The 27,683-nt window shown below is 38.5% G+C and overlaps 1 protein-coding gene across 1 annotated transcript in view; it reads left to right on the top strand.

Moving 5' to 3' along the window:
- The first annotated feature begins 312 nt into the window (after positions 1 to 312).
- Positions 313 to 27,683, top strand: part of olfm2a (olfactomedin 2a) — an 88,945-nt gene continuing 61,574 nt past the window's right edge. Inside the window, exon 1 of the mRNA XM_084113912.1 lies at positions 313 to 773. Within this exon, the coding sequence (XP_083970038.1) occupies positions 717 to 773 (57 nt within the window). The 5' untranslated portion in view covers positions 313 to 716. The remainder of the gene's footprint in view (positions 774 to 27,683) is intronic.

The following is a 27,683-nucleotide window of genomic DNA, read 5'->3' as shown; positions in this document are numbered from 1 at the left end:
AGACGCAACTCTCTTTCACATGCAAAGAGCCACTAATACGCTGCTCAAAGTCTAATCCAATCATCAAAACGCCCGTATCATAATGTCACACCTCTCCTGGGGACATGCATGTCATTTATCCCCATCTCAAAAATCCATTGTTTGTGCAACAGACTGAGCTGTCAAGGCAAAGCGTCCTCTTTCACCCTCCTCTCCCTCTCTCTTTCTCTCTCTCACTCACACACACACACACACACACACACACTGAGCTTCATCTTGAGCAGGGCATTTCTTTTGAATCTGTTCCCAGAGCATCAAAGTGTGCTGCTCCTAGTGTCGGAGCATCGCAAGCACATTAGTCACCTTCCAACCTCTGCAACTGGAGCTCGGTCAGTCGATCCCACTTCAAAAAAGCCTGCCGAGAGGGGAACTGCTATTATACTTAATTTCCCGAGCCCGTTTACAACTCTGACCTCTTGGTGGCGGTCACAAGCGAAAGACAGGGTACTAATCATAAAACACAAGGCGGCTCGTTGTGCCGTGCACAGTGGGGGTAATCTGCCTCCGTGAGCGGAATAAACCCCAGCGCGTGCCTCCTGTGATGTGGATGGATCGTCGCGCGCGCTCGACAGAACGCTGACAGAATCCTGCGCGGACCGCGAGGAAAGCAGGCGAGCTCTGAAAAACGAAAGTGTCCAAGTGCTGGTGGTGGTCGGAACGCTGTCATTTCGAGAGGAATGCATCTCTTCAGTGCCATGTTCCTGCTGCTAATGTTATCCACTATACCCTGCGAGGTAAGATGCCTTCGTAGCATGCGAAACACTGCTCGTATTCGTCATCACAGCCTGTGTTGTGTGTAAATACGCATTGTTGCGAGATGCACAGTGGCTTCTTTTGATTGTCAGTTTTTAGACAAGCTCTAATTAGCTCATTGGAGGTTAATGGTTGAATCACTGTTGAATTGTTTGGATTAATCTCAAGTGAGCGTCTCGGCACGCAGGGAACATTTTCTAAGAATCTGGGAACTCGATTAAGAGGAGGACAGCTCGAGGACTGAAAAGTTGCGCAATGAATCACAAGCAGACTTGTGTTTGTTGAAGCGCAGTTCGTATTGTTACAGGAGCACTTGTAAGAGCTGTTTGTCGTTTGTTCTCCTCGAGTGTAAGATTTCCTCGAGCTGGATGACGAGAACTGATGTGACAGATGTGAACTGAAGTGAAGGACAGCACATTATCTGACCCGGAAATATTCTTGCCAAATCAGACATGTGAAAAATTTTCATAGACTCGCCAAAACTACTCTTCTTTTAGTCGCTGTCATTTACATGTCAGCTATCAACTATCAATCGCCCATTTTTAAAAAATACTTATTATTGTGTAAAAGACGCGATTTCACGCGATTGGAAACTATGGCCCGATTGGTCAGGACCATGGACAGCGATCAGCCAATCACCCGATTGCGTTTGTGATTGGCTGAAGTAGCCTTTCTACTGCACTTTTACAGTTTTTCGGTGAATTATTACTCGTGCCACAACATGAGGCAACTTTATAAAAGCTACCAGTGGAATTTGTCAATATTTTAATATTAGGTTTTATTCTGCAATAAAGCGCAATAATTGGGGAGTGCTGGAAACATGATTAGTTAACACCATTCATTTAACTGGAAATGAGATCAATAAAATACATGACCACCACTCTTTAGTGCATGGTGGCCAGAGATGCTGTAGGCTACAATTTTAGTTTTGATGTGAGAAAGTACGATTTTGTGTTATAATTTGCTTTGAAATCATGCAAATGACAGAACTGGTGTCGTCTGACTGAACAGAAAGGGCAGTTGTACAGTAAACATTTCCAGTTTACTTCTGCTGCATTTGATACAATTGTAAGAGTGACTAAAACGCACGCACGCACACACACACAAAGTCTGTTATGTTGCTAGCCTATCTTTTTATTTGGTTTTATTTGCTACTTTGTATATGGCCTTACATGTTTCCTGTATGTTTGCCATTGTGAATTAAGTTGTTTCAAATGAAATGAAGGTGGTGAAATGGATTGGTTAGGTAATAATTGTTCGGAACAAGTAAATCTTGATTACCACAATACATTCATGCACCAAATTTAAAATGTCCATGTTTTCTGTTGATACAACCCGCCCAGTTACTGAGCTAGGATGTAATATCGGCACTCTTTATACTTGACACCAATTTACACATATTATTATGGATTTGATTTTAGAAGATAAGCTGTAGAAGAAGGAATATGAAAATAATTCCAAAATAAGGCAAAAAAAAAAAAATGCCTCTGTCATGTTTTTATTTTATTTTATTTTATATTTAATTTAATTTTATCTTTATTTTGTTGTATTTTATTTTATTTTATTAAAAAATATATTAAAATAATTTAAGAACTATTTTCATTATTGCACGCTATTTTAATAACATGTTATTAAAAATTAAGTAAAAAATTATTTGAATAAAACCCGAGAGCATGTGACATCCTGCTATGTGGCATGATTAGAGACTGGAGATGATGCATTAGATTAGATGTAACCTGTGCGCTCTATAAAACAGTATGTTAAGCAGTCTGCGAATGATTTTAATATTAGAGGAAAGGAAATGATACGGTACAAGATGTGTGCACGGTTTGCAAATTTGCCAGTAGTTCTGTTCCAGACATACATTAGGATATGTAAATGAGAACGCATCAGCAAAAGATATGAGAGTCCTGTAGGCTTGCGTAGGAATGTATATTTCCGTTTCTTCACCATAAACTCCTCATAATTGGCCCTAGGGGACAATTTGTTGTAAGTGTTTGCATTAAATATTAAATGGATAAGAGAAAAAATGGCAACACCCATCTCCCTGATGTAGCAATGTAGACATAAAAAATTGATGAATTCTTTTGGTGTGTCTCTATCCTGCTAGGAATACTTCACACGGGATGCAAAGAAACATCCTCATACATGGACTCACAAAAAAATTTAACCATACACACATTAAAACCACCAAACACACATATGAACACTCTCATGAAATATGCAACATGTTTTAATGAGACAGATGCACTTGTTCGCTCACGAAGTGTGTTTGTTGAGTACCCATAATGCCCTGGGGTCATGACAACCAGTGATACATATGGACGCCTACTTGACCTTGGCAATTTCCTTTTTATGATGGGGTTGCATCGCTTGCATTCACTTAGCACACTTCACACGCTTTCACACTGTGTGTATGTCTATGCATCTGTGTGAGTGTCTATGTGTCTGTGCATTGAGTTCTTAAATAAGCACAGAGGATGAAATTCTATTAAGGCCATAAAACTGGATGAAACCGGGTTTAATTAGGCTCAGGGAAAATGTAGTTTAAAGCAGAATGCAAATTAGCAACAATAACAGTTTAACGAATTAAAAGCTCGTTTTGTGCACAGCTCTCTGCGATGATTCACTCAATAATCATTTTCTCGAATCTGTGCACACACCTTTGTTACACTGGATGCACATGTAAATGACATTTTTGCTTTTTTTCCCCAAGCACGTACCGCATTGTATAATTTATGGTCTCTGTGTGTTAAACCATTTCAGTCTGTATCAACTGATGTACGTTTATTGGGGTCTCATCTTCTTAATTAGTTTGGAGTGACTGCTCACAGTTGGAATTGGATCTATTGACTGCTATCATTAGCGCAGTTCAAAGCTAGGCGGCGGCGCTAACACACAGAAGAAATCGTGCATCTTAAAGAAACTTTAATTAGTTTATTTTAAAACGTTATTAAATCTATGCGTTTAAGTGTAAAGCACATACTTTATACGATACCGCAGCCACGCAATGACAGACAAATGATTAGCCACAAATCTGCTCGCAATCAACATCTTCATCAAATGTAATTAGCCAGTGCTTTAGAGGCAAACACGCTAGCTCAGATATACAGCTCAAGGGGCCCAATGGATGTGTCTGATCATTCCTTGCTTTAATGGCATCACAGAGCTGTCAGGAGAGCATCGGATATCTCCTTTCAGCTGGAAGGCAGTGCTTCCATTTGAAGCCATCCATGAATGAAATTATCATTTTTGTTTTTTCAAAAAACTATATGGGAGGTATGGGTGTGAATCACTGGTCTCACAATTCAATTCGATTCTGATTATCATGTCAACTTTTGGATTCGATTCGATATCACGATGCATTGCATCCTTACTTTTTAATATTACTGATGGTGATCAGTTGACTTAACTTAAAAATTTGAGGAAACCAGTTGCCTTAAAATTATTAAGTAAATAAATTCACATAACTTACATTTTTCAATTAAGCATTAAGTTTATTTACTTAATAATTTTAAGGCAACGGGTTTCCTAATTTTTAAAAAAAAGTTAAGTCAACTGATCACTTTTTGTATTCACTGACGAATAGGCATGTGCAGTAATATTAAAAAGTGAGGATGCAATGCATCGTGATATCATCGTGAACTGAACACTTTAGCTAAACCTTGACCTCCATTGGCTGGCCCCAACTTCCTACCATTGGTTGATCCAGAAGTTGACCGCTATGCTTGATTTATTTTTTGAACACACCACAAAGCCAATGCCATCACACTCAACAACAATTGGGTTTGCTGTATTTATGCTAAACAGCCGAACTCACTAGAGTGCACATTTGGGAATCTGTGTTGCAGATTTGGCACATTTGTCATAAGGAAATCTTTAGAGTCTAGAAACTCATTGCAGCTAAATACACAAGTCTCACTATGTATTTCAAATCTGAGAAGGATGAATTTTTTTTAGATGAGACATTATTTTTGAACTGAAACATAGTTTGTTTCTGCTAACAGGTGCTGCAAGGGCAGCATTTCCAAACACAACTTTTGCCTACAACACAAATAACAATGAGTAATTTTCAAATAAAATGATTTAATTTGTTAAATATTTGAGTACTACTTCAGTAATTTATTTTTGTTGAATCCTCTATTGACCTATTATGATTACATGCACAATACAATGAACTGTATTTGAGTTCAGATATACTGTATGAACTCCCTTTTAATTTGATCTGCTCCAAGAAAGCACTTCCTGAATGTAGCAAACATCAAACACAACTTAAGTCTGAGCACAGCAGGCGACAGGAGCATTTAGAACAAACAATAGTAAATACTAAAAGCACATGAAAGCGTCACGTGTACTTAAGTTACAAACGCTCACATACACTCGCACACTCGCACTCGATTTGCGCATGAACAAAACACAATGATTACCAGCACTCTAGTTGTCTGTATTGGTTATAACCATCACTCTTCTTCTTGACCAGTCTGTCTGACTGCTTGTTGTCTGCTTCGTTTCTTTTATTAATATTCTTAATGTTTTCATGTCTCTCCCTTTTGTCTGTCTCTTCCTCTTGTTGATCATCCATAAACAGAGCCGTAGGCAGGGTTTAGCCCCAACCGCCTTTTTCAATACACGTAACAGCTTAAAAAAAAAATCACCAGTGGGGTAATACTGGTGTATTTTATGTTGTAGAATAAAACGTAAAAGTGTCTTGAGCTTGTGTTCACCACAGACCTTATTTCAGCCATTTTACCAAAAACCCCATTAAAAAAACGTTGTGGAACCGGAAGTGCTAAAATGCTAATTCACTTCCGTGATTTGGCCTACAAAGTGATGTCATACCTGCACCACTCTATTGGAATTAACGCTCAGCAGCTTCTGTGAACACAAAGCCCTCCTACTTTGATTTGATTGGTCATCTCAATAAGTCGGTGACAGACCGCTGAGGCTCAGGTGAGAAGAGCACTAAAGTAAAGTTACTAGTTAATACTATATTATGCAATTATTTGACAACTTTATATATACACCTCGGAAAAGATCGTGACCTCATAACTGGCCACGGCCATATCTATAATGTGCGTGTATTTACATAATTATGATGCACATTTTATTGATTTCAGACAGTTATTTTATTTCGCCAAAACTACACACATTGTATACTGTGTAAATAATTATTACGCTTAGTTAGTAGCTAGAACTTCTCAGTTTCGCAGAACAGTTGTATTACTATTACCCCAACAGCTCTTCTAATAATGAATGACGTCAGTTCAGTGGCGTTTTTTTTTTAAGCTTGCCGTCTGACAACAGTCCCACCTGCCGGTCGAAACAGGTACTATTTAACAGCTGACTATTTAAATACCAGACACATACCCGGTAATTCACCACAGCTAGCAGCGCAGACAGCTTTTTATCACGGACAGACGGATTTAAAGTACTTGGATAACAAAATAAATGTTATACAACCTATTTTATTTGTGAAGTGAAACATACTAGGCTATATTCCAAAAGATCAGGGGCTTTTGACAATACATCGAGGGCTTAAGCCCCCAAAGCCCTCCCACTCGCAACGCCACACACACTCGCACGCACATGCTCGCACTCGCGCACACTCGAGCTCACACGCTGTCAATTTTTAAATAGTGGGTGCATTTTTTATTACTCGCTTTTGTGTTTCGCCTCCCTCCGGCATTTTACGGTAGCGCGAGAAGTGTGAATGTGACGAATGACGTCAGAGAAATGTCAGTAGGCTATAATCGATTATGGTCTATTACTGCATCGCTATAGAATCGTCCGCATCGCGATGCAACGATTATTTTCAACACCCCTAATGGGACGCTTGGTGCTCAGACTTTTTTAGCCCCCAGAGACGCTACGATGCGGAGCCGTCACTTTTAGCATGTAGAATGAGGGTGTTGTCTGTTTACTCACTATTTAGCCCTATTATATCAAACCCTCTGCTGGGGAGAGGTGCTAATTGGTTGCGACTGTGAGACAAAACCCTTATAAGTTGATTAAAATCTTTTTGCAGCCCATTTTTTTTTCACCCTTCGTTTCGTAAATACACCAGAGATGCGCATCAGAAGCAAATGGCTGCAATTGTTTAATAAGAATGTTTGAATGCGCAGGCCTTTGAGAAATAGAGAAGCGCCCACTGTGGAAAGCCGCCCAGCTGGAGTGAAGTGAAATGATCTGCTTTGGACCTGCTGTTCGCTAGAAACTCGTTTGAATGCAGTCATTTAATAATAAGCTCAGTAGAAACTGACTGCCGCAGTCCTGAGATTTTATTAAGAGGGAAATATGAGATAAAATGAGTAATGTGAGTTAAGCTGCTGCCAGATGGAATTTCTGCACTTCTTGTAAGAGTTATTAGTCACTCGGGGGTCAAGCGAAGCTTTCCATGAACCGTATGCATAGGTGTCTTTTAATTCACAGCTGGTCAAAACATGATTTTTTTCATCTTTGCCTATATTGTGGGCTTGTGAAATAGTGTCCAAGCAGGATCTATTCTAATAAGCAACTGGTGGCACCATGATCCAGCCAGATTTGGTCAGGATGGAGAGCTTGCGTGGCACTGGACCAATGCGACCAGGATACGGGCAGCTGCCTGGAGACTATCACTACTTTCGGTGCACATCCAGGCTAAAGAAAGCTTTGCAGTGAAAGCCCATTCTTTGAATTATGAATGGATGGTGCAGTCCAAGTCAGTTCGTCTTGCCCACCAGCTAAAAGGCCTATTATACACCCATTTGATCAGATGTGAGATAATGTGCGTGAACCTATTAGGCCTCCTTTCTAAAGTTAGCTTGGCAATGAAAATGGCCTCATAGTGGATTTTGGCTGTTGAGGGCCTAATAAATATCAGGAGCGGTGACGGTGCTCTTGGACGGCGGTCAAAAGGGGGCAGTGACGTGTTACAAAGCTTCAGTCGCCTTTGAGATCAAGGACACGCAGGAAGGTCGGACAGGATGTGCTCTGCCAGCCATCGGTCCGACTTCCAATTGGGGAATTAGATAAATGAAAAGGCCCAGGACCAGCGGCATAAATCTCTCCACCAGAACTCATAGCACGAACAAGAGCTGCCAGCAGACCAACAGCTGCTCTCTATTTCACTAACACCACAGGCTGTCACCCTCCAGCTCCTGCATGGTTTCCCACTGAAGCTAAGAACGGTTGAGTCTGAGGTCTTCTTGGATGGGAGAGCTCTTGGGGAAAGCTAAGATTGCTGGTGGAAGAGGTGCTATTGAGGGTATGCGCGTGACGTCACCGCCGGCCGGAGTGACTGGGGTTACGCCCACTGAGTGGCAAAAAGACTGAGCGGCAGCATTGGTTTTCAGCGTGAATGCCACGAAAAACACACAAAACACATCTAAAATGGGAAAGAGATTTGCGATTGACTGTATAATTAGATTTGACAAGAAATCTGAGGTATATTTTTTTTTTACAGACTGCCGAAAGCTACAGAACAGAGAAGCAAATGGATCGCTGCAATTCATAGAAACAACTGGACTCCAAGCAGCGTCAAATCATACCCTATATATTGTATTGATATATATTGTATTAACTCATCAATTAAATATTTTCCATCGTATATTCTGCATAATTGGATTTTTAAATAAACACTGATGAAAAACCATAAAAGTTTTAGGGCTGGATGAAATTATGATATTCTGTATATAACATTGAAGTGATCACACGGATTTAGACTTACCTGCTTACGATTTTCCTGGCATCGAAATCAGGCACATATAAATGTCAGGAAACACGATTCCTAGCTGCATGTCAATGCCAATCCATGGATCACTGGATCTTTGGTTAGTTGTAAGGAACACTATATAGAGATTCCCCTATTAAATCCAGTCATGCAGCAGCTCTTTTGCCACTCAGTCTGACTGAGGAGTGTGTGTTCTGGTGGGAAAGTGACGTCAATGCATACCCTCTATTGAGGCCAGCAGAGGGTGTTGACTTGGTGGTCTGTGTTAGTCCTAAAGTATACTTCCCTTATCTGTGTTCCACTCCAGCTTGCGGATTGTCTGCGTGACGTAATTCCTAATGTCTGCGCACACTATTCACATGCAGCCAGACACGCGCAGACGACATCGCATTTGCGAGTGATTTAAGCACTTGAAAAGAAAGGGCCAACGAGATAGCATGCGCACGGCGAACGTGCCTATCCTGGCTCACGGTCAAAGGAGAATACTTTGAAAGGCTTGCACGCTCAATTGTGCGAGATGAAGCAGAACGTGGAAAATGAAGTATACTGTACCTGAGCCTTAATGCCCCAAAATAATGATGGGGACATTATATTATAAAAGGCACTGTTCTTTATGAGATGTTAACCTGTCATGACTCTCTGTGGTCATTGTTTCTCAGAAAGGTTAAGGATGTAATCCTGGCTAAATTTTCCCATTATCTTCTATCATAGGTTGACCAGATGTTCCCTTTTTCTGGGTACAGTTCCCTTTTTTTTTTTGGTAAGCGGTCCCTGGAAATGTCTCTGTTTTTTTACCGCGAGTGCAAAACGGCCCACAGACTGAAACAACACCGAATATGCTAGATGTTGCACAAGCTTGTTTTTTAAACACATACAGTGTGTAATTTTTCAGTTTTAGAAAAAAAGAATGAAAAACAGAAGACATTTAAAAACTATTAATGAGGCCTGTCAAGATGCTATACTAACAGGGGCACAGCGAGGACATAAGATAATATATCAATTGTTAAAAATACCTCATAATTATTACTTACCAGTGTTAGCTTCTCTGTAGTTAACTGTGTAATAAATCATTTGAAGATTAATTAATTAATTTGTTATTCTAATTATTTAGAATGTAGGCCTATAGGATAGTTGGCCATTAACTCTTATATACATCTACGTTGATGAATTTCATTTAGAGAAGTATAGCAAAATATGATATACCATAGCTAATTCATTTACCATGGTCAAAATACACACAACTAAAATGACCCCCTTGTAATTCATAATCAGATGTTAGTAATGTCAAGGGTTTTTATTTCTGAAAATGGTCACCTTATGCAACTTAACTATATAAATATAAAAAACTACTAACTAATGCAACATGACCTTTCCTTTGTCTCATGAGTGTGTGCGTTTTTGCATATGTATGTGGTTCACACCTGAGCCACGCAACAATCACAATGGCAGGTGGACCGAGAAATTAATGTTAATATTTTCATATGCGAAACATGCGGGGGCGTCTGGTTATAATGATACTATAGTTGACATCATAATAATGTCACAGGCAGCGTATGAGCGGCACTAACAAGCAATGAGAAATGAATAAGCCTCCTCCCTTCGCCCACCTTCAAGTGTTCCCATTAACATTCAATTGTAGTGCATTACAATCAGGGAGCGCGTGCGGATGCAGGGCTAGAGGAGGCGATTGAATAGCCCAGCCTACACTGTGAGAGGTTGCTGATTAGGACCCACTGATGAGACTGTATTGTGTGTGGCACAGCGGAGGGGTCGAATGTGGCCAGAATGCATGCATGCATGGCATGCGCACTAGTCCATAAATTTGTCCGGTGTGAGCAGAGATGCTACTGCTGTGTGACCGTTGTGGTGTTTGTGTGTTGTCTGCTGGAAAGAGGAACAAGAGAAGTGTGAGATTAGATTCTTGCTTTTGCCCCTCGCATGACAGTCGTGCGAATACCTGCTGCTATCAATATTTATTTATTTATCCACATAAGAGGATGCTCACAATATGTGTTGACACTGCTGTGGGTCCTCACAAACACACTGACTATCGACACAGAGCTGTTTAGTTTGTTGCTCTAAAACTACATTATGTTAGCGTTTTTTTAGCATAGTGCTTTTGGATTTATGAATAAAAAAAAGGTCTTTTATTCATAGTATCTACTTTAAAGTATTGTTTTTCGACATAAATTACACCAGTCATACATCAAATGTGAATTTTGAAACCATTGCGCGCTTTAAAAATTTAAGTTATATGTAAGTTGCTACTTAATTACAGACCACAAGCATTTTTATTAATTTATTCATAAATAAAAAACACTATTTTAAAAGCCCATTAAAAAAAAATGGCAGACCATTGGAAATTAGGTGTTTAGGTTGGCCTACAAATTCACTTTTCAGCTTATTCCAAGTATGTATATGGATGCTTCTCAAACTGAAGGCTGTATCCTCGTGAGGCTTTGTCCTTCCTAGTCCAGTCCTTCGGAGGCTTGTAGGCTAGAGTCCTCCTGAGCATTAAACGCTAGAATAAGACGGTCTAGTAAGTGCGCATGGCTATGTCACACATTTTTCTGTCCCCACAGTCATAGGACGAAAATACTATTAAAGGTTAAGTTCACCCAAAAATTAAAATTCTGCCACTAATTACTCACCCTCATGTCGTTACAAACCCGCAAGACTTTCGTTCATCTTCAGATCAAAAATGAAGATCTTTTTAATGAAATCTGAGAGCTTTCTGTCCCTCCATTGACAGTCTATGCAACTACCACTTTGATGCTTAAAAAGTTCATAAAGAGATTGTAAAACTAATCCATATGAATCAAGCAATTTAGTCAAAATTTTCTGAAGAGACTCGATCACTTTATATGATGAACGGATTGAATTTAGGCTTTTATTCACATTTAAAAATTGATCAGCGAAAAATAAACAGAAGCTCAACTGAACCTGCTTGGTGCATGAGAACAAACCTCATTGGTTCTTGCAGAAGCTCAAATGTGCTGCGTAACACGAGAATGAACCTCATTGGTTCTTACAGAAGCTCAAATGTGCTGCGTAACACGAGAATGAACCTCATTGGTTCTTACAGAAGCTCAAATGTGCTGCGTAACACGAGAATGAACCTTTTTTTCAAACATTATAGTGTGACTTTGTGCCATTGAGATGACTAGGGAAAAAAACCTGAATTCAACCTATAGCGTGCTCTGTATAAACAATTAATCAATCTGTTTGTATTTTCAGTTGTATATATTTGATCTATTATTGTTGCATCCCTACTTGCTACAAAGTACCTCCCAATATATACCTTACAAGATCTGGCAAATTTAGAGTTTCGTTTTTCATTGGAACTGACTACATAGTTTTGCTTGCTGGTGGACAAATAAAAACATTCGGGGAAAAAAACTACAACAAAAAAACAAAGCCAGCTAATCAGATTGAAACTTCTCATTCTGTGTACAATATTGTCAGATGCGACCATTTAACTAATGGATTCAGTATTTTTCCTTTACTAATTATTGTTAATTACAGAGTTTTTTCCCTGTGATGTTTATGTTTCCATTTGTGGGGTAAGAAGCGGCAAACCTAAAAAGTAGGAGGCACTCAGAAGCTGTTAGTGATGTTTATGAACATTCGAACATCTGCTTGATGTATCCTTTACAGGTGTAGCGGCATTGCAGCAGTGTGTTTGGCTAAATTTGCAAAAAGTAACCCTTTGGCCGCTGGATCAGACCAGACCAAAAGAAATAAACAGTAAAAATGTTCCTAATGTTTCTACCTGAAAGCATGCTTGTCCTGGTGTGACACCACACTTCAGCGTGGCTCGGGGGAACAGTGGCCTAAGCTGACCACACCAGGTGCCTTGGCTGAGCTTTTATAGGCCTCTAGGTGCGTGAAGTTGTGAATTTCAAAAAGTGCAGATGTGCGTATTGGACTGTCTTGCGGCCTAATGGATCACCAGACCCCACGTCCTTAGATGACAGTTTAGAGAAGGGTCTGTTTGCATGTCGTTCCCCAGGCGAGATCCCGAGGCTCGTCTTTGCAGAAGAAGGCTGTAACATCGAAGCGTCACAACTCAATCCGCTCCCAAATATCTGTCACTTCCCTTTAACGGGCAAAATAAAAAAAGCCACGGGACCGTGCGAAATTTCACCCCGGCGTGCTCAGGTTGACATTATTAAATTACGTTTAGTACAGCTGGTACATGAAATTCTTCTTTTAGTTCTGCTGAATCTGTTCCGTCACCCAAGCGGCAGATTAACAGAGCATCCTGTTCAAGCAGCGTGTCATGCTTTTCTGCCTCTCTTTGTGTCGGGCTACTACGGCTCTTTCTGCTTGGTGGCGTGAATATCAGGCATGCGGTATCAGGTCTGCCGGGCTCCCTCGGCTCTGCGTCCTTGACTCTAAGCGAATGTGACATTTTTCTGACAGCCGCGAGAGCAGCCCGTAAGAGGGCCCGTCTTGCTCTGCCCTACTAATACTGTACGCAGCCGCACACACTACCTCGTGACCTAATAAAACGTGTACACAAACACACCCCAACGAGACAACACTTATCGGCCGGGGGTCGGGTCAGCTACGGCCAGTCAAAAAGTATCCGGGCAAGAGGTTATCGTAATAATGGGACGGTAGGGCTGCTTGCCGGTGTGATCGCACGGTCGCTTTGCCTTTGTCTGATGTTGCCGTGTTGTCGTAACTACCTTCTGACCGGTTTCCTGTGCGACCTTGCTTTCCACCACCGAATGAATCTTTTATGAGCTCTGCGATGTGGGTTTTCAGTGTAGAAGATTGGAATATAAATATGGCTGTTGCACACAGACCCTCAAGCCTCTGCGTGTGATATTAAACTCTTTATGCTGGGAATGGGCTCGGTGTGCGTCACCTGACTACATGGTTCACATTTATGTGTGGTGCGATGCATATGCATAATCATTTTTTTTTATGTAAAAGGGTGGAAAGAATTCACAATCTCACGATCAATCGCAGTGGTATCTATGCAACAGTTTCGTCTTAAAATAAAGCAGTCATCTTATCAATTTGGTAACAGAACAATGCACACTATAATTTGCTCTCAAAACTCTTAGCAACAAGGCATGACAGTACTAAATAGATTGACACAGTGTTTTAAATCTGCAGTCTCTTTGGTGTCAGTCTGCATTATGTTCCTTTCTACAAATAAATGTGGCCATCTGTTCACAATAAATTAAAATGTTATATTTAGAGCACATCGACTGCAAAAGTGACACTATTCAAGAGAGAACTCTGAATGCAGAAGTTAAACATTTACACTGTCAACCAGTTTTGTTTTATTTGTGTAAAGAGCAAAAACACATACGAGATCTGATTATTTTCACATAGGATTTGGGCTACTTTGGGATACTTTAGATCTTGTCTAAAAATAACTTTTTTCAGTTAAGGTTAGGGAATGGATGGTACTGTAATTCCTGTGTGTAAAACAAAATGTTTTGGGTTGGTAAGATTTTGAATTGTTTTTGAATGAAGTCTCTTGTGCCACATTTATTTGATCAATAATACAGTAAAAACTGTAATATTGTGAAATTTTATTAAAATTAAAAAAATTACTCTTAAATAAACAGTAACACTTTACTTAAAGCTTTTATATATAATGCATTACAAAAGTATTTGTAACATTAATTTTGCCTGGTAATGCACCTTATAAAATGGATTGTATAGTCTCATGAATAATTGTGCCCTGTTATACATTATAATACTTATCTATTCACTGTTACACACCTTGTCACGGTTAGTTCAGATGAAGATGAAGAAAAAGGTTTAAACAGGTTTCTACAAACAAAAGGTTCTTTAATAAATCAAACTCAGATAATCCAAAGGCGAGAAAGCAACGCAACAGTGTGTCTACACAAAAACAATACCAGACAACAACTGAATAAAAAGGAGGAACTTAAATACATGGTGGTGATGAGACAATGACAAACAGCTGTGATGATTAATGAGTGTCCATGACAACTAACCATTGGCCGGAAACTAGGAACAATGGTGACTGATGAATGCAAACTAAAAGTCCATGAAAACAAAACTAAACACACAGATCGTGACTCACCTTTAGAAAGTATAATGCATTAAATCACAAATTCCAGACGTAACAAGGAATCTCCAAATATTATAATGCATTTTAACTTTGGTTACAATTATTTATGAAAAGATATAACGCATTACAACATACATTATGAATATCTTTATAATGCATCATACATAAAAGCTCTAAGTAAAGAGTTACGACTTTAAAATGTAATTTATTCTTGTGATGCAGAGCTGAATTTTCAGCCACCATTACTCTTCAGTGTCACACAATCCTTCAGAAATCATTCTAATGTGCTGCTCAAGAAACATTTGCAGCAGGATTATTTGATAAATAGAAAGTTCAAAATAACCACATTCATTTGAAAAAGAAACCTTTTGTAGCATTATAAATCCTGTCACTTTTGATCAATTTAATGTGTCCGTGTGATGATTATTAATATTGGGAAGTGAAAGTGACATCTGAAGGCCAAGTATATGGTAACCAAACAAAAAGACGCTTTCAGGATAGATTGGCAGAACACAAATATGCCATCCGTATGAGTAATATTAACTATCCTATGGCCAAGCATTTCCTGCAGCATAACAGTAACCCATCAACTTTACAAGCCTATGGAATTGATCATATCCCCATTTCGATAAGAAAGGGTGATAGACAGCGCCAACTCAATCAAAGGGAGGCTTTCTGGATTTTTAAATTACAGGCCACCAAATATCCGGGTTTGAATGATGAGCTAGATTTCACGGTTTTTCTGTAAAGTCTTTTGTAGATTTGACATTAATTACTTCCACCAATGTTCATGTGAATTTTTTTTCTTTTTTTTTTTTTTTCTAAATGCTATTATGGTGATATGTTGTATCAGACACCCATGTTTGTAGTTTTTTGTAGTTTTGTTTCTAGTGGGAGGAGTTGATCATTGGGGTTTTTCCACTATAAAGACACCTGTAATCCTTCACAGCTGTTTGATTCCCTGACGAAGGCCAGTGTGCTGAAACGCGTTGGAGTTATTTTAAAAGTCTTTTTTGACTATGCCATAAAATAAAGGCATTTTTAACATTCCAGGAGAGTGCCTTGGAGTTTTTCTTTGGTTTAAAATCTACTCTACCCTTTCCAAAGAGCACCTCTACTAGGATAAGTGAATCCGGGAAGCGCTCCTGCTCTACATGTTTTAAGTAACCCATACTCGGAATTTGTCCTCAGCATTTAACCCAGCCAAGTTGGTGCACACACATTAGGAGCAGTGAGTCGTGAACACACACACACACCCGGAGAAGTTGGCAGCCATTCGCTGCGGCGCCCAGGGAGCGATTGGGGGCCTTGCTCAAGGGCACTTCAGTCATTTCCTGCCAGTATTGAGAATTTAACCTGAAACCTTGGGGTTACCAGTCTGACTCGCTAACCAACAGGTCACGACTGCCCGTATAGTATTATTTTCTCAAAACGTAAACAGAAAATTATACTGACCCCAAACTTTTCTGATCCATCAATTCATTTTAGGCAGTGCTTTGCATTGCTGGAGGAAGGAAGGGTATTAATGTAAACACAGTTGGTATATTTCAATTTATGCATTTGGCATACGCTTTTATCCAGCATACATTGCATTGAGGGTATACACTTGATCAGTTTATTCATTCCCTGAGAATCAAACCCATGACTTTTGCATTGTAAACGCTATTCTCTACTCTTTGAGCTACTATTATATGTTAAGTGAATTTAAACAGACAGGACAAAATACTGGATAGGCTGTATCAATATATCAGATATGTGCATTAGTTCTTGCAGTGAAAATGCAGCCTAAATTTGTCCTCAAAAGAAAATGTTATTGCTCATAAGTTCGCAGTCTGGAGTTCTACGTTATATTTCATGCAATATCAACCATGTATTGGATGTTTCTTCTAGAATTCCATTGGAGAAATGAAAATAGAAACAGAGGCAGTTATTGACGTATATTAAGAGTATAAAGCTATAAAATGAATGCAGATAATAAGGATTCTGAAGACAGTCTGAAGTTGTATGGAGCACTTTTATGGTAATTTTGTGACCCGTCGCCATTCATCATAATTGCAAGGGGAAAAAAACAGTACATTACTCAAAATGTCTTCTTTTGTGGAAGAATTGCTTTATAGTGGATGTCATATTTTAGATCATTTGATGTGGGAAGAATTTCATAAGAAATGCCAGCTCCATACCAGAGCACAGTTCGAAGACATTTTTGAGATCTTCTGAAACTTTAGAGGAGACAGTGCCTTTATTGTAGGAAAAAAGATCTCCATTTAATCTCAATGGGATTATTCATGAAACACAAGCAGAATAATTTGTATGTAAATCATACGCGAAACCATTCATACGTAAAAGTGTCAGTTCAGTGGGAACATTTACGTGAGAAAGGATTTATAAACGATTTACACAGAAATTCATTCCGCTTGTGCTTCATGAAAAAGGGCCTTTGGTCTGTGAGAGAAACAATTGAGATATTAAACAGATTTTATTTTCTTTATACTAGCAACCCATTCCATGTCTTTTCTTTCTCTTTTTAGTCTCCCCCTGTCCCTGTTTGTTATTTTTTTCAGGGCATATTTTCCCTCTCGTCACCCTCAGGTGTGACAATGCAGCATCTCCTGCAGAAAGATAACCTGTCAAAGAGAGAAAGAGAGAGATTTGAAAGCAGTAAATGCAAATGCCAGAGAGGCAGAGGTAGAGAGAGGAGACTCTTTTTTTTATCTACATGCTTGTTCTTCTGTAAGACAGACAGCCAAAGAGATACGCTGGCCACTCCGGGTGCCGGAGCTCTGGCAAACTCTTCGACGGGGGATTGATGAGGAAATGTTCCTCCCTTTCCACGTCTCTCTGTGGCGGTACTTGAAAGCGGACACAGAAGTGGAATAAGCTACACAACAGTGACTACCTGGGCCAGGCCCTGTACTGGGGGAATGGTTTTTCTAGAACCAATAAAGAGAAGCACTGTCAGTCCTCATTTGATATTCTCAAAGATAACAAGCCTCTCCTGTTTCCACACAGCAGCACAACCTGCTCGCTCTGATACTTTCCCTCGGGACTGACGTAGAGCACATGACATGCACAGACGTTATACTGTATGTTTGAGAATCAAGTCTGCTGATGCCAGCACAAGTGAGCAGAAGCAGGAAAAAAGCTTGACATGTCTACACTGTAAATAAAATTCTACCCAATTCAGCTTAAAAACGTAAGTTGCTGCCTTAATTTTTTAAGTATGATCAAACCGACTGTACAAGTCATTTCAACTAATTTTTTAAACATTGTCTATTTACACAAAGTGCAAAAAGCCTGCCTTGTTGGCAGAGGCTATTTACACTAGCTCCACCCATGATAATCTGATTGAGCCAGACTAAAGTATAGAAGAAATTCAGCTGATAACAGGATTGGTGTTGTGGAGTGCTTTTTACGGGACCGACCAAAGCTCAAGTACGCCTTTTTCTGAATTCATCCATTTTCCCATCGCATATCAGCTTGGAGAAGCGTTTATTTCAAATAAAAATGAACATTTTCTGTTAATTTTCTGTCGTTTATGACACAACGCTTCCCCGCTATTGACGGAAATTTCTGGCAAACCATGATCTGGCAATGTTGGCAATCCACTGTTATATGGTAGGGGGCGCTATTACGCATCTTCTGAAAGAGTACTGAATCTCCTGATCAAAACACGGGAAAACGAAGCAGGAACAAATGATAAAAGCATTGCTCATGCACGTGTAAAATAACGTGATCATCTAACAAACAGAATATAAATCAAAACTGCCTAACGTTACCGTATGTAATGTCGACCCAGGACAAGCTTTAGGACTGTGAGTCTTTGGGGGTTTTGATGGACTCGATCGACTCGTCTATGTTTTGATCATCGTTTTGAATCTCTTAACTAACCTGCAAAGAAGCAGCAAGTAACACATTGAATTAAGTTTTGAAATAAAAAGACTGAAATAGTATGTTCTCGCAAAATTTTTTGAAATGATTCAAAATAGTGATGAGTCAAAATAGATTAATTTTGATTCATTTGTCTTTTGATTTAATAAAGTTAAAATATCTGATGGTGGCATGAGAGGAACAGAGCTTTTAGTCTTTTTTCTGCTCTGTCTTTTGATTTATTATGATATTTTTATTGATTTGTTTATTGTCTTTAAGATATTGTGATTTGGGTAGCACTTTATTTTACAGTCCTTTCCCCCATATCTACTTATTATAGTTATTACTTACAATAACTGGGTAATAACTATGTGCCAACCCTGAATCTTCCCCTAAATCTAACCTTAACCCATGTAGTTATCTTATATTAACCATCACTTTCTCCGGTAAGCACACTGTAAGTACATGTAAGTGCATATACTGTAAAATAAAGTGCAACCGTGATTTGGTTAAAATAAAAATATTCTCGATAGCCCCATGTTCTGTTCTGTCTTTCTAATAGTGTCAAGAAATGTTAGTCCTTGAGTCTGGAAGGAATATTTATCTAAGAGATTATTCTTCCCTTAAATTAACTGAACGTTCACTAAAATTTATAGAAAGTTGAGGTTGCAGAATTTCTTTTCAGTTGCATATCCTTTTCTTTATGCTATCTCTTTACGAGAATAAATGAAGGAAAAACACCCATCCATCCACCTCCGAATATTTCAGCACCTCCGACCCTAAACATCTTCCTGCATTGCTGTCAGATATAAATTTTAAATAGAATTACACTATCATAAGTAACTTTAAATCAAAATGAAATCATATGAAATCAAAATTGGAGAGGCCATCTAAATGCTAATGTGCTGCTTATTGAACCATCCAATACATTAATTATTAAAGCAAAATGGAAAAATATATTACATTTTTCATCAAAACTTTTTAAACATTTTATTATTTGTGTTTATTTATTTGAATATTATTACATTTGTCCATTATAGTGGACACCTTGAATTTAGGGTGGTAATATAAGTTTGGACAATAACACATTAATGAATAAGCATGATCCCTAGATTTTAATCTACTGGAAAATACATATATTTTTCATCTGTTTGGATCTTCTCGAATAAAGATTGATATGGAGGTATTTGGTGGTTCACCATTTTTGTCAGCCATACAAAACTTATGTTGTCCTACATAATAAACACAATGACATATAGAGAGGAAATACATCAACAGAGGAAAGAAAACTGCGGTTCCATCTGTTCCATCTTTAGTACCTGTGATTACTTGGTGAGCTTTTAGTGAACTGTTGCCACAGGGTCATCGCTGTATTAAATGGGTGAAGTCAGTTTTATAAGTCACTCTGGGAAATATGTGTTACTTTAGTTATGTCCTTAGCAGACACTTTTCATGCAAAAGCACTTTACAAAGCACCATATGTAGAAACATTTAGATGAGAGTAAACAACCCAAGGAAAACACACAAAAATAGCACATTAAACTCAATAATAATAATTTCAAATGCATACTTTCCAGATCAAGTCAATGCTAAACTTAGAGATAGCAGCTAATAGATAACGGCCCAAAGTATTTAGACCAGAACATCCAGATTTAAGAACAGTGTCTTCCTGCAAGCAGTCAGACTTCTGACCAGCCGTGTCTAATGGCAATATAATTCATCGATATAGAAATCTGTAACAGAAATCATATTAGTTACTTTTATTATAGTATCACAGTGAGTGAATATTTGGGTGAATTTTAATGTGCCCCTATATTGCTTTTCGGATGTTACCTTTCATGCAGTGTGTAATATAGCTGTTTGAGAATGTAAAAGGTCTGCAAAGTTTTAAAGGTACCATTCTTCGTGATCCCATGTTTCAAACTTTAGTTAGTGTGTAATGTTGTTGTTAGAGTATAAATAATATCTGTAAAATTATAAAGCTCAAAGTTCAATGCCAAGCGAGATATTTTATTTAACAGAAGTCGCCTACATCGAACGGCCCGTTTGGACTACATCCCTCTACTTCCTTCTTTAATGACGTCACTAGAACAGTTTTTTGACTAACCTCCGCTCACAGGAATGCTCCCTCAACTCTACCGAAATTCGTTTATGTACTTGCGCACTTCTTATAACTTACTGTGTTTACTCAGCTCTTACGGTGATTTTCTGAAGTAAAACTGACGCTTCATCTTTTGTGTGATGTACAATAAACTTTATTAAACTCATCAGTATATGTTTGATCATCATTCGGACCTGATCCGAAACAGCAGACTTGTAGGCTATTAATAAATAATGGATACATACAAGCAGTTATAATAACCGTAATTAAACTACTAAACTATACCTGTTTCATCTCTATACAGCACTTGGACTCTGTAGGCATTATTGTCCGACTCGAAATGAACACATTACTGAGAGTTTCTGATATTATCATCATTCCGTGAGATGAAATTGTCCTGAGAGACTGACCGCGAGCTCATGAAGCTCCGCCCCCTGGGTCGTCCAGCAGCAGCTTATTTGCATTTAAAGGGCACACACTAAAACAGTGCGTTTTTCTTAGCCCCAAAAAATGACAATTTAAACATGCTGTAAAAAATGATCTGTTGGGTATTTTGAGCTGAAACTTCACATACACACTCTGGGGACATCAGAGACTTATTTTACATCTTGTGAAAAGGGGCATAATACGGGACCTTTAAAGATCAAAGTGCATGATAAATAAAGTTATGAAACGAGAAACAGGTCGTCAGCAATTACAGTCTCACCTCCAGTTACAAACCTATGTAACAAATTTGCATAATGCTGCCTGTGGTCCTCATTGGCTGCCTGCGAACAGCGTCTACTTTGACCCACCCTCAACACTGTAGTTGTAGCTGAGGCCTGGAAGAGTTTGGTTCATGTTGACGACATGTCGAGAAGACGCTGTTTTCAGTGCCACTAATCCACTTTGCATTAAATTCCAAAGGATGAGGACTTGCGCTAGAATTGATACGGAAAAACCAATGCCATCGTTACTGTTCATATCAATGTGTATCAAGTCCTGAGGGAGCTTCCGGAGCTGAAATTTAGATATGGTAATGTGCGTTTCGTCTCCTACGTGCGCTGTAAGCGGTCGACCAATCACAACAGGCTGGGCCATCTGACCAATCAGAGCAGAGGAAGCTCTCGGAAAGGAGGGGTTTAAAGAGACTGAATCTAACTCTATAACTGTTTTCAGACTCTTTGAGAAATTAGGTGATGTGCAGTGTATATTATGAGACAATTAAAGTATTTTTTTTTTTACCTTGGATGCATGTAAACCTATTGTAGGAAACCTCCAAAACAAAATACATTTAAAATAGCATAATTCACCACTTTGGTTTGAACTGATGCTATTTTGAGCTGCTGCAATTAACATCTAAACTTCTAAATTTGTATAACAGACAATTTAGTAATAGGTTTTTCCAATATCACTTTTTATGCTGTTCGTCTATTGAATATCCCTTTAAATATCAAGACAGGTCCTTTACGATATCTTAGTCTTACGAAGACAATCTTAGTAAGGGTAACACTTTACAATAAGGTTTCATTTGTAAACGTTTGTTAATGTATTAACTAACATAAACTTACCATGAGCAATACATTTGTTACTGTATTTGTTAATCTTTGTTAACATTAGTTAATAGAAATGCAGCTTTTCATTGTTTGTTCATGTTATTACACAGTGCATTAACTATGTTAACAATTACAACTTTTGATTTTAATAATGTATTAGTAAATGTTCAAATTAACAATGATTTATAAATGCTGTAGAAGTGCAGTTCATTATTAGTTTATGTGAACTTATGTATAACTAATGTTAACTAATGAAACCTTATTGTAAAGTGTTCCCTCAGTATTAACAATGGATTTGGTGAATTCTGTGGTATTGAGTTTGTCCCACTTCCATGATGAAATTATAGAAATCAGCATGATAATATCAAAATTTAATTAACAAATTTTAATTTGACACCTTTACTAACCAAGTCTCAATCACACACTGAGCAATGTCTAACTTTAGCTCTTGATATCCCATAGACTTTCCTGCCATAGTGTAAATAATCCAATTAAAAGAATAAAGTTCAAGTGCCTGAACTTGACATATTTTAGAAGTGTGTTAAACCAATTTATAGCAAAACCTCCTTAAATTACAACACAAGCTCTCATTTCTGCTGCTGCTTCTCTTCGGCACATACAGTATTATTTTGTTCTGTTTCACACACAATGTTGGAATGCAAGACAAATCAGTTCATTTCAGTGCTGAGCAGTGGAAGAGTGTGTAGACGTGCTGAATCCATAATCCCGCTGAAGGAATAATAAATAAATAAAAATGTGAGTGAAAAGAAAGAGAGAAAGAGGAAAAAATAATGGAGGAAGTTGTAAAGAAAGTGCCTCTGGGGTTATTATCTTAAACATCCTTATAAAGAACAGAGCAATAATTAGACCCCTATCACTCTGTCACTTTGATTTTCTCCTGCTGAACACGACTGGTACTCCTTACAGATTGAGTTTAATTAGAATTATATCATTAAATCAATATATGCACCACATTGGCTGAACAATAGCAAGAGAATGTGTCTACTTACTGTAGGAAACACTGTACTAGAGGAAACCAAAGACAGTGGTGTGTGTGATGGAATTATTTCCAGGTATATGCATATGTTTACTTTACACAATGTGTAGTTAGTTTCAAACAGTATCTTTTTCAGTAACAAAATTATCTGTATTTGGTGGGGTTTGAACCAGATGTATATCCATTAATAGATTCCATATAGAACATTGGCCTTGTATAATTCATATTTTAATTGCTTTTCATATGCAACCTTTATCCTAAATGAAAGCTCTTTTTTAAGTTTTGAATACGTTCACCAAAAAGATTCATTCAGAGTAGGTGGCAACTAGTTATTTATGGCGTGAGAGAGTCATTTGAATCATTCACTCAACTGATTAGTAACAGTTGTTTTAGACCAAAACTTTTTTATATCATTTATTAAAGTGTGCATGTGCACAAATCTATAAAGACACTCCAGAAAGTGTGTTTAAACATCCTGCAAATGACAACAAAGCAGATTTTAAGTCATAATTTCTACACTTTAAGGATTGTTCTAAAACACTGATTCGTTCACAAGTGAAACATATACTGCATTGCAGTCTGGCTCTGCTTGAGACACAGAAACTTTATTGTATATCTCACTCGGAAGGTTTAAAATATAAACATAGACATATCAAAAAGTTAAGTAAAAAGTATGATATAGCATCTAAGTTTAATGTGATTCTTGACAGATTTCTGAGACATGCACAGCATGGTTGCCAAGTTTCCTGTTTTCCCTTTGGGCTATTGGGCTATTTTTAAACTGTTGCCGCAGGTAGGGCTGCACGATTAATCGTATTTTAATCGCGGTAACGATATCTGCCTCTCTCGATTAATAACAAAAAAACGTAGCAATATTTTCCCACTCGTTTTTTTATCCTGAAAACGCTTTTTTATTAGACATTTGCATTATCTTGCATTGTAAACAAGTCCCCACTAGCATCAATGTTTGTGGTTGCCAGATTTGAATAGCTTAAATCTCCCAAATTACCCAAACAGAGCTTTTCTCTTACATTTTATTCCCCGCCTTTTACTTAGTCGGTGCAATCTGGCAACCCTGCGCACGCGCTCTACACTGGAAAAAGCACTGATCTCCACAGCGATATTCTGTTTGCATGAAATTGTTATACAGCCAGTCTGTTTCTTCACAAGCCACTTGTGCTGTTTGTGTGACTAAATCTGTTTCTAAATGAGTTTCACTGTTCTATTTTTTGAAGTTTAAGTTTTTACCAGTTTTCATGATGTGTCGTGAATCAGTTGAAAACGACAGCCACTGCCCGTTTTCAGTGTGTATCAACAAATAGACTATTTTTCTTTGCAGTACGAATTTGCTGAGTGATCTGGATCTTTACTTCGTCTCATTTTCAACCGAAATGTGTCGCTTAGAAGATCTAATGTGAAGACGCATCACAAAGCGCTCATCTAACGTTAAATCATGCCATTTGTATTGGCTTGCTGTCTGAGGAAGTTGTAGTTGGTTAAATGAAGTCTGATGGTTTGAAATTAACACCCGCCAACCCGCCAAATGCGGCCAAAAATGAACTTTGGTGGGTATCGCTGTCAAATCACTGGCCAATTTGGCATGTTATTATGTTTACTCACTTTGCTGGGGAAATTCGTGTGAACCAAATCTGCTCTGATTTTGCGCAAATACTCGTGCAAAACCGTTAACTGTCTCTTCTCTTTCTTTGTAGTTTCTCAAATGAGAATAATCGTGATTAATTATCGCGATTATAATTTTGAGCAAAATAATCGTGATTATCATTTTAGCCATTATCGTGCAGCCCTAGCCGCAGGTAACAAAAGATTTGGCATATTGCATAAACTGTCTTTGATGGAAATGCCTGTATTGAAATATTGTACATTACCAGTGATAAAACTGTGCTTGATGAGTTTTGTAAGGAAAGGGCCTTTGAGCTCCTTTATGAACACAGCATGTTAATGATTATTACTAGTGATTTTCAAGTTGAAATTGTGTATAATGTATAACAGTGTCTGAAAAATATGTATTTTAGGTATGTGTTAAGTTTTGATATTTTAATTGGGTCATTGGACTTGTTTTGGGCATTTTTTGATTGGCCTTTAGGCTGGTTTTGCTACGAAGATCTGGCAACCCTGGCGCACAATTAAAGGAGAATCAGATTTGAATTGCAGATCACATGTGGAAATTTTCATTCGTGAAGTTTAGTCAAATTGGTTACACAGACCATTACTATGTAATTTAGATTCAAATATTGTTTTTTTCTTTGTGCTTACCTAAACAAATCAGTCTAACAAATATTTTTCCTATTCAGTAGATTCCATTATTTGTTTTTTTAAGTCACTATTCATGCTTTTCCGAATAAGATATTCAGGCACATCTCTATTTTAAACTAGCAACAATTAACCAATTCTAAAATATAGGATAGTTTTAATTAAAAATAAATAAATAAATTTTTGTCTTGGTATATTAATAAACAACCTATTTAAATTCTAAATTATGGTACAATAACAACAATATTTCAGGTATCTTTTTTTAACTTACCGTTGATTAGCTTTTAATGAACCTTAATTTCAGTTAATTAGTCAACAAATCCTCTATAAACATGCAGGTTTCATAAAGGTCGCACGCAGCTTTAATTTAAGCAAGCTAAGTGCCACAAACGCCCACCTCACAAATCAAGACATTTCAAGTTCATTCCTGTTTAAAGAAAAGTGAAATAGGGTGAGTTGTTTACTTTGTAACTAATCTATACATTTCCACCAGTTGTATCTATTCAAGTTCATTTCTGGGCCAGCTGTTAACATTATAAGAGGGGTTATCCTATATTTACGAGGTGAACAGCCAATCATTGTGATGTGGAGGTTCCCTTTCACCCATATTGGTGTCAATGTTGGCCTGTATTGCTTTTCAATAATCTAGATTGGCAATGTTTTTAGATGAATTCGGTCTGTTGTTTTTCCCAATTTTTTGGAGGAGACATCCTTCACTTCCCAAAGAAAACTCCCATGGGGGAGGGATAGAGAGCGAAATCGAGTATGATAAGGATCCTCTGATTTGATGAATGAGGCGACTATGATGCATGTGACATTTCTCTGAGATCGAGCTTCGGAACTTTGTCTCCAGCTGATTGCCACATTCTTTGAGCGATATGGCTTCACGACCATCCAGAGGTGCAAGAAGAGCAGTGGAGGAGAGACAATGCTGACACAGAGAGACAAAAGGAGAGATTGGATTTAAAGAATGACAGCATCCAAGCCATTACACTGTGTGATGGACGAGAAAAACACAGATGAATTCTTGCAAAAATTGCACAAGATACTGGAAACCGCTAGCAGCATTCTTGATCTGGGATACTGCCCTCTGCCTCACATGCTGCCATCTTAATTCTGAGCTTGTAGCAAGCAAGGACAGATATGTCAGCACTCTGCCAGACTGGGGGGTGGGGGGTGGGGGGTGGGTTGTGGGGGGGGAGGCGAATATGTCTGCCGCAGGAGGAGCCCCCCCGGCCACTCAGACACCCTCAGAATTCTCCTCTCGCTCTCCACACACCTCGCTCCTGCAATCTGCCTCGTGCAGCCGTGGGAGAGGAGAAAGGAGAAGCAGAGTTTGACAGGAAAAGAGACGAGAGGTCCTCACAGCCTGACATACATATTTTCTTGTTAGGATCGCCAGGGAATTAATGGTTACAGTTGGGCTGATACCTTTGCCGGTGCTCGAGCTCTCTAGAAAGCGTTAATAAAAATGATTGGCAGAACGGATCCTCTGCCTGTCTTCATTTCTTTAGGTTGTCTTACATCCACGGCGTTAGGAGGACGTACAAGTTTAAATTGTCGTTTTCCTCTTGAAATGCTAAGTTCACGTGCAGGGACTATAAATGTCTGGTTTTTAGTTAAAGCTAAAGCAGTGGTTCTCAAACTTTTTTGTTCGCACCCCCCTTAAACCTTTATAAAAAATATGCGTTATGTTGGTATTAACTGAAAATCTTCCCCTCCTCAAGCCCCGTTCACACCACCAGCGACACGCAGTGACAAAGAAACATGATCCAATCCATTTTCAATGCAGGGCTGGCGACTTCCAGTGACACGAGCGACAGAAAACGTTGGCGACACAATGTAGGCGTCAAGTGACATTACTGTCGGATCCAATATAGTCGGCACTGCATCTTTTATTTTCAGTCTCTCTGAAAAGCCTGCGTCGAACTGTGACTTGTTTAAAAATGAATCCGCAGTAAAACGAAGCGAACAAACGAACAGTGTCTTACTGACGCGATCTGACTGGAATCTCGTTAAAAATAAATCATCCATGCTTTTCACAACTTCAAAACGTCTTGTAATCCTCAGAGGCATCTCTATGGTTTTGTTGCTGGAGTAATCGTGTGTTTGCGTCTGTCTTGTATTTACTATCACATGACATGATGTGGGCGGGGCTAAAGAGGCAATGATGTAGAAGTAGGAGTTGATCTTCTGCAGAGGCAGTCTTTGGTCACACTATGACATAATCTGACAAAATCTTGTTTTTGGACTAACGAGGAAGTTCTACACTAAATTTTAGTTTACTCCTGCAATATGTGTTCTTTCAAGCTGCTATAAAGAAAACATTGAAAATATACATTAAGATG

This window comes from Abramis brama (genome assembly GCF_963993115.1).
Source record: "Abramis brama genome assembly, chromosome: 1".
NCBI lineage: Eukaryota > Metazoa > Chordata > Actinopteri > Cypriniformes > Leuciscidae > Abramis > Abramis brama.
The sequence above is the reverse complement of the archived record's forward strand: the minus strand, read 5'-3'. Positions and strand labels throughout refer to the sequence as shown.